At 49.0% G+C, this 8,581-nt stretch overlaps 1 protein-coding gene across 1 annotated transcript; it reads left to right on the top strand.

Annotated features, from left to right (window-relative positions):
- Positions 1-2,672: 2,672 nt before the first annotated feature.
- Positions 2,673-8,470, top strand: LOC119275594 (probable transcription factor GLK2). Its single transcript, XM_037556463.1, has 6 exons — positions 2,673-3,691; positions 4,641-4,784; positions 6,904-7,278; positions 7,410-7,478; positions 7,580-7,702; positions 7,898-8,470. The coding sequence occupies exons 1-6, from the start codon at positions 3,068-3,070 to the stop codon at positions 8,066-8,068; spliced, it is 1,506 nt and encodes a 501-aa protein (XP_037412360.1). The 5' UTR covers positions 2,673-3,067; the 3' UTR covers positions 8,069-8,470.
- Positions 8,471-8,581: the final 111 nt, after the last annotated feature.

The following is an 8,581-nucleotide window of genomic DNA, read 5'->3' on the forward strand; positions in this document are numbered from 1 at the left end:
CCCTTGCCAGGCATTTCTTCGGATGGAAAAGGAGGTGGGAAAAAGGATGAACGGTGGGGTCTGGTTGTGCTCTCTGGGCGCTGGAGCTCGGGAGTTTTCGAATGCTGGAAGCGATGTGAGGCTTAGGATGAATTAGATTCATCCATCTTCATTTATAAGCTAGTAAATATACCAAGGGGCACCATGTCGTGCGCTAATTTTTCCGCTTCCCAACCATGACGTGCATTACGTGTGCACGTGGGTCGAGGTATTTTGTTAATGATATTGTCAAAAATCTGGAGCACTATCCTTTATTGATGGGACATGCCAATGAAAACGGCCTCGGGCCACGGTAAATTCGGCACAATGACTACTGATGGGACCTTTCGATTCTACAGTGTGCGGCAATGGTTCGGTTTTCGGTTTAAAGTTTTCAGAACACCACCCAATTGACATATCATGCTAGCACTACAAAACTTTCCAGTTAAGCTATCAAAGCTTGGATCGAGCCTTCGGATTCGATGAGAATAAAAGCATTCCTTAGGGATTATGGGTTGGACCTCCTCAAAAGCACGAAGTGTCTAACTCCTCGGACTGAAAGACATGGTTACAATAGAGGAAGATGTCGAAGAGGATGAACCTATCAAATTTACAAGATACTTCAGATCCAAGGGAGTCCTCGAATGTGGAATCAAGATGGAACATCAAGATTGTTAACTCACCTATGAAGCCGAAGACCCAAGACAAAGCCTCTCCGGGGATTTCAATGCCCTCGGCTTGAAGACCAGTTCAGGGGCTATTGACGGTGTGCTAGACTAGGGGGTGCAAACCACGTCGGCCCCTCTTTAGTCGGCATGGACGATGACCCCTTGATCATCAACGAATGGGTCAATGCTGCCATGCCCCTCGGCATGCTCAAGATGGAATCTTCCGAAGACTTGGTGCATACTCAAGACATATTTGAATCTTCGGCATGTTTATCCCTAGATGTAACTGACCTGCATGTAGCCCTAGGTACCCCTGTTGTCTATATAAGCTCAGGGGTTTAGAGCATATGGTAGAGAATCATACATTCACATATGATCTCAATGTAGATCATCATGTACTTTGTAATCCAACATAATCAATACAACAGAAGCAGGACATAGGGTTTTACCTCTTCGAAAGGGCCCGAACCTGGGTAAACATCTTGTCCCTTGTTCATCATGTTACCATCTAGCTAAGATCACTAGCTCGGGACCCCCTACCTGAGATCTGTCGGATTTAACCCCGACACTGAGGATAGGACGTGTGCTCTTTGTGGGCAAGTTGAAGATTTCAATCACATTTTTTCACTTGAATTCTTGCCCAAGTTCTATGGGGATGTCCCTGAGAAATGGTTAAGTGTACCTGGGCACGAGGTAAGTCTGTTTATTTTCACCTTCTCTGTTGTGGACTTTCAGAGACTGCTTGGAGGCTGACTTGGCTTGGTTTGGCGACACTTGCATGGACCTTATTTGTGATTAATCTCACAATGATGGATCTTTTATTAAACATCTTATTGATAACTTGTACAAAATGATTATCTTCTTGCAACTAATGAAGTCGCTATGCAAAACCTTGACTCGTCGACCTTTGAGCGACAGATTAGGAGCCTTAGAGGCATGCGGCGTTGTTGAGTGAAGCTTCTTCTCGGTGAAAGCTTCCTCTATGTCTCGTATGGCTTCGGCGCCCCCTCGGCCATTTTGTATCCTTTTGAGGGCCTTTGCTCCTTCGCAAGCTTGTATTGTATAAGCCTGAACATATCTCTAAAATTGTAAAACCTCTACGTGCTTCAGTAATCTAAAGTTGGGCAAGCTGCTTTTTTACGAAAAAGAACAAGATAAAGTTTTTAGAGAGGGCTTTTTCCCTCAAGTTTCCGACAAGGGTAATTTTCTGCCAACTTGTGTTAAATCTTCCTCAATTGAAAACCCAAAATCGCAACTCATCAGAATAATACCAATGTCGAAAGTGCTCTTTTGATCCCGAACTCATATGCTCCCGCATGAACAGTAAAAGCGAAAGAAATAGTACAAAAATTCAAAAAAAATCTGAATTGTTTGTCTCATAAACATTGATGAATGTTCTAACTGCTTGCAAAATTTCAGGTTGAAATGACATTGGTGGAGGTTTGGACAAAAAAAACGATGGTCATTGATTTTGTTATTTTTGCCCAAACCTCCACGAATGTCATTTCGACATGAAATTTTGCACGCAGTTAGAAAATTTATCAATGTTCATCACAAAAAAAATCAGATTTTTTGAATTTTTTTTAATATTTTTCAAGAATTTACTATTCATGCAGGAGCATATGAGTTCGGGATCAAATACTCCATGTCCCTTACCGTACTTAACAATGATGAGTAGCAATAAGTTATGTATAATATAATGGACGACAAATCCGCCAGCACCATGGCATGCATGCACAACAGAGAATTATTTCTGAGTCAAATTCAGTAGGCAGGTCACTGAGATAAGGTGAAACAGATAAACACTCGGAGTCTAGTGTCATGCGCCATCCATGCATACAATTCGCTGGCAGTCGGTGTATAATGTACAGAACAGCGTGATGTGTGCGTGTGTGCTAGAGAGAGGAGGGGGAGGAACCCTATGACTATGAGAGAGAAAGGAGACAGAGAGCGAGAGAGACCCTATAAAGGGGGGAGAGAGAAATCTCAAGGAGGTTTGTGGTGGACATGCGTCCTCCTCGCTCTTCTAATACTCCCAAATCACCACCAAACTAGCTAGTCCATCCCATTGCTCTCAACCTCCTTCCCAATCCCTCTCTCCTCCCTTCTTCCTCCTATCCATCGGGGATCTCCATTGGAGAGAGCTCTACCTGGCCTGCCTGCTGCTCATGCACTGCACTGCCGCCGATCTTGCTACCACTCCAAGCCCAGGTTCATAACCGACTGGCTATATAGCCCGTAGCTCCATCTACCCACCGATCGAGATCGCTGCCATCGTCAGGTCAGCTGAGATTTAGAGTGGTGTTTGGTGCAAAGATTACTTCCAAGTCAATTCCTTCCCGTCTCTGCCGATCCTGCGAGCTACGTACGCCGAGATTGGGATGCTTGAGGTGGCCACGCTGCAAAGCCCTAATCCGGCCGTCTTCAGCCTCGGCGAACACCACCATGTCGATGTCGGGTTCCCGGAGGCCACCGTGGAGGAGGACGACTTCCTGCTGGACTACATCGACTTCAGCACGTGCGACATGCCCTTCTTCCACGTCGACGACGGCGACGACATCCTCCCCGACCTCGAGGTCGACCCGACCGAGCTCCTCGCCGAGTTCGCTGACGAGCCGGCGACGACGACGGTGCTGAGCCCGGCGGCAGAGCCGGCGCCAGAGGGTTGCGAAACCCACCATGGCGGCGAGGCGAAGACGGCCGCGGAAACGGAACTACCAGCAGAGATGGGCATGGAACTACCAGAAGGCAAGGGCGAGACGAAGGGGTTGTTGTCGTCGGAAGAGAAAGATGTGAGGCAGCACAACGACAACAACAAGAACAATAACAACGTGGGCGATGAGGTTTGCAGCGCGGTGACGACGGACGATTCTTCCGCCGTGGTCGGGTCTGAGAACAGCAAGTCGTCGGCGTCGGCGTCGGCAGAGGGGCACAGCAAGATGACGTCGAAGCCCGCGTCGGCAGCCGCGGCGACCAAGAGCTCACACGGCAGGCGGAAGGTGAAGGTACTGCCTGCATTCTCTCACTAGCCCTAGCTCCATGGTATATGCATAATTAAGCATGCTTAACCGCATGGGGTTGGGGGAAAAGAATGAAAGAAAGGGATAAACTCTATATGGTCCAATCGATCTGCACATCACGATTCATTGCAGCTGCTGCCCTTCTGGCGTAAACTCTGACATAATCTTTCTCACGATCGACAACATCTCCTACGAGTCAGCAGGCACCAGATCTGACTGACTGACCCAGGACCCAAGAAATCACGAGAGACCTAGCTGTAGCCTCGTAGCAGCACGAGGCATGGCCCTGGCCCTGCATGGTACAACCGGGGCGAATCAGCAGCTCGTGATTGTCTCCATGGCGAGGAGCTAGCTAGCACGAGCAGCTGATCAACTTTGACGCGCGCAGCTGCTGCGTTGGTACGTACGTAGTTGAAAGTTGGGTAACATCATCAGTGGATAGGAGGCGCGTGGATGGAGGTTTGCACCGAAATGTTGCTGCCGCGCGCGGCAATGAATAGGCCATGGAAATCCCCGTGCCGGCAGCTTTTTGGGACGACGGACGGGTAGGATAGATCTCAATCGGCCGGCAGGGAAAGAGAGAGGGAGAGTGTCACGGGAAGCGCACGGTAACAGTGGCATACACATAGAGCAACAGCAAACAGTGTAGCTATAGCTGCTCTTTGCCCCTTTATTTCGGTGCAGATTTTCACACACGCGGCACCTATGAAAAGTCTTGTCTGTGATCTCTCCTGGCTACGTACGTACGTACGTACGTGCGTATACGTCTCTCTGTTACCTTGCTATATAGTAGTTCTAGGGTAAGCAAGCTCATAGGAAAGTAGTTCCACTTAGTGCCCTGAATCTTCTGAAGCATGTAAATGGTGTTCTCTGCTTAATAAATTTGTGTCGGATGATTCATTGATTAAAGAAACGAAGGATGAATGAATCTCAGGTGGACTGGACGCCGGAGTTGCACCGTCGGTTCGTGCAGGCGGTGGAGCAGCTGGGGCTGGACAAGGCGGTGCCGTCGCGGATCCTGGAGCTCATGGGGAACGAGTACCGCCTCACGCGCCACAACATCGCCAGCCATCTCCAGGTCCGTTTCTTTCCATGCATTATTTCTGCAAATTAATAGTACAATTTTGCTAAAGCGCATCCAGATATGTTATAGGTATTGCACATCTAAGTCTTATATCAAATCGTCAGCCGAGTTTTAAATTCACACGGGCGCGGTGCCTGCCACTGCTAGCGCTAAGACAAACACGAGCATGTACACACGTACATGCACTCCATCCATCTCCAGCTCCAGGCAGCACAGTCAGATCTGGCCGTCTGGGCAACATATGTACGTCTGTGCTGCCCATATGTATTGTCGCCATACGTTGTCCAGGCACGGACGACGTTGCAGCCGCCATCCCCAGTCCCTCACGGCCTCGTGTACATCATTACAGCATTATTATTATCGCTACGTATGCATACGTACCGACGACGCCACTGTAGCAGTACGGCATATGCATGGCATGCATGCATGTGACCCCATGCGTGAATCATGCAAGTCCTTGGCAGCGCTTTCACAAACACATGCATGCAGACGCGGGGTGTCAAAAGTGAAACCATCCGTTCATTCATTCATTCAAAACAATTATCCAGTACGCCATGCTCATGCATGCATGCGTTTCCGTTTGGATATTCCATTGCCCAGACCGTGCAACGGGGAGGCGCCAAGGTAAGCAGCGCAGGGGGGGCACCACCACGCCGTACGGGTGACCACTGCCCACGCCACACGGATTTGAGGGAGGCCCCGGCCGGTCCTGCCCTAGTCAGCGCGGGCGCGTGCCATGTCGCCGCTGGCCGGGTTCCTCACCGCCGTAGCGCCCGTGCATGCAGGTACTACTCCCACTCCCTGCGCCTGCGGCCCGGTCCTGGACGCCCGTTTTCTAGCTAGATGGCCATATCCTCGCATGAATTCCCGTGCGCGCGCGTCCCGCTTTGGCGCCAGGCGACAGAGATCCAGATCTCGGCAATCTGTTCTTACTCCCTTTAGTTATAATGATTTAAAACGTCTTATATTTGTTTACGGAGGGAATACCTTTCTGTAAATTGCTACAACTGTATATATAAGTTCTTCCACCTCATAAAATAACCATTGGATGGCGAACTGAGAATTGCATTGCTATGCATTTTAGTGAACCAGTGAGGTACGGTGGATTAATTGTGATAGTCCAACTTTTTCAATCTAATAAGTTTTGTGGTATTTTTTGAGTTTAGCTAACAGACCAAACACGGCAACATTTGAACCACAAACTACACCTTAACATCTGTATGATCCTGTAAACATGGCAACAGTAACTAAAAAGTGGAGGCTTATCCGAAAATGAAATCAAGGGGTGAGTCAAATGATCTCTATATGATTTGTAAGAGTGTCTACTTTTCTGAAGACCGTTATTCTGTATCTGCTCCTCACGGTAGAAAGAATCGTATGGGGAAAAATGGAGTGTTTATTGGCTGAGAAATTCCTAGTTCTGAGTCGAAAACTCGAAAATGATTTCTAATCGACTGGAACGACATTATGTTTACAATTTTGTAACTGAGCATCTGCAGCTTTTGCATCTAAGGCCTTCTTCGGTTCATATATAGGATAAGAATAGGAAACCCATAGGAAGTGAGATGACATATATCTCAATTTCTGTAGGAAAGAGATACTAACATTTTGTTCATAGGATAGGATCTTTTTCATTGAGTCCAGGCTAATAGATTTATTTATTTTTGAAATGTGAAATGATTGGTTCCTATCTTACATAGGAACAGGAATTCATTTCTACTCCCTCTGTCCCATAATGTAAGACATTTTTGCAAGTTATGTTAGCTTGCAAAAACATCTTACAATATGGGACGGTGTGAGTACAAATCAAAGGGCCAAATAATTTTTCCTACAAAATTCCTATCCTTCAGAATTCCTTCAAAATTCATGTAAAACAAAGGAGGCTTAAAGTAGCACTTGATTGTTGTGTAATTTTAGATTCCATGATGTGTGGCTTGTTCGATTTTTTTTTCTGAGGGAGTGTGGCTTGTTCGACTTAAAATAACAATTATTAACACGGTTAAAAATAGTAAAGGTACTATGAGGTTGCATTTGTGGTGGAACACTCAAAGTTAATGTGGTTGCGTTTCAAATGGAAGTTAATGCGTTTGACATGTCCTCCGTGCAAGTGCAGAAGTACCGGTCACACAGGAAGCACCTGATGGCGCGGGAGGCGGGGGCGGCGAGCTGGACGCAGAAGCGGCAGATGTACGCGGCGGCCGGCGGGCCGAGGAAGGAGGCGGCGGCGGGAGGCGGCCCGTGGGTCGTGCCGACGGTCGAGTTCCCGCCTCCAGGGACGATGGCGCACGCGGGGATGGCGCACCATCCCGGCCAGCCTCCGCCGTTCTGCCGGCCTCTGCACGTTTGGGGCCATCCCACCGGCGTCGACGCGCCGCTGCCGCTGTCGCCGCCGTCCATGCTGCCCGTGTGGCCGCGGCACCTGGCGCCGCCGCCGGCGTGGGCGCACCAGCCGCCCATGGACCCCGTCTACTGGCACCAGCAGTACAACGTGCGTGTGCTACATTGCTCCGTCTCCGTCTCCCTCTTCCCGCCTTCACGTGACTAAGGCTCTTTTGCTTTGCATGTTTGGCGGCATGCGTTCGTAATAACCGGTTGATTTACCGTTTTGTCCTCACTCAGGCTGCGAGGAAATGGGGCCCGCAGGCAGTGACACAGTGCGTTCCGCCGACGATGCCTCCTGCGCCCATGGTAATTAAAGTACTAGCTAGTACAGTATGAATTATTTGCCCAGTCGTTAATGTTGAAGCAGCTGTGGTAGCTAATATGGTGACCTGTGTGTGCGCGTGCAGATGCAGAGGTTTGCTGCGCCGCCGATGCCGGGGATGATGCCGCATCCCATGTACAGGCCGATCCCGCCGGTGCCGCAGAGCAATAAGGTCGCCGGCCTGCAGCTTCAGCTCGACGCCCACCCGGTAAGTACATTAATTCATATACTGTACTTTTGATCCTGAAGTCACACTATAGTACACGGACGGTGTTCCAATCCAATCCAAAGCAGAGATATCGATTGATTATTTTTGGATAATCTTTGTGTTCAATTCCCGCTATATATATATTACTTGTGGTTCCTGATTTTTGTTGCACGCAACGCATGTACATGTATGCAGTCCAAGGAGAGCATCGACGCAGCCATCGGAGACGTTTTAGTGAAGCCATGGCTGCCGCTTCCCCTGGGGCTCAAGCCCCCGTCGCTGGACAGCGTCATGTCGGAGCTGCACAAGCAAGGCATACCCAAGGTCCCGCCGGCGGCGACAACGAACTGCGACGGCGCCGCCTGAGAGTACGTACGTCTCCACCACCACCGCCGCCGGAGCCGTCATGCTGCTGCTTCCCCCCTCTCTCTGGGTGACACAACTCGTCGACAACTCGTCCGTCTGCACCTACGTGCATAGGTATGACTGATCGACCGGTTGGTCGGTCGATGTACGCGTGCGCGTCTAGATTAATACTCTACGGAGTACTTGATAGTTATATAATAATAATGTACGTACTGTCCTGGGTGTGTCTGTATGAGTGCACTGACATGGATCTCTGGGTTTTTCCTCTCGTGTACGTGCGCGCTGTGCGCACACATGAGAGCTGCGTCTATATTGTTGGGATGGAACAAGTTATATTATTGGGCTGGTAAATGAATAACCAAGGATGCACATGCATGCTCCGTGTGGAAATGCACTTGCATATTTCTGCGATATTCCAAACTTGCATATTTCTGCGAAATGTGAGAAACATCTTTATTAACACGACAAATATGGGACAGAAACTCTTTATCTGCATGCAAAAACAAGCTTTTC

This window comes from Triticum dicoccoides, chromosome 3B (assembly GCF_002162155.2).
Source record: "Triticum dicoccoides isolate Atlit2015 ecotype Zavitan chromosome 3B, WEW_v2.0, whole genome shotgun sequence".
NCBI classification, from domain to species: domain Eukaryota; kingdom Viridiplantae; phylum Streptophyta; class Magnoliopsida; order Poales; family Poaceae; genus Triticum; species Triticum dicoccoides.

Bases quoted from the DNA above. Each gene is read 5' to 3' on its own strand.
- LOC119275594 (XM_037556463.1), top strand. From the start codon at position 3,068: ATGCTTGAGGTGGCCACGCTGCAAAGCCCTAATCCGGCCGTCTTCAGC. The intron at 7,279-7,409 runs GTGCGTGTGCTA...GTCCTCACTCAG, and splicing joins ACTGGCACCAGCAGTACAAC to GCTGCGAGGAAATGGGGCCC. The intron at 7,479-7,579 runs GTAATTAAAGTA...GTGCGCGTGCAG, and splicing joins CGATGCCTCCTGCGCCCATG to ATGCAGAGGTTTGCTGCGCC.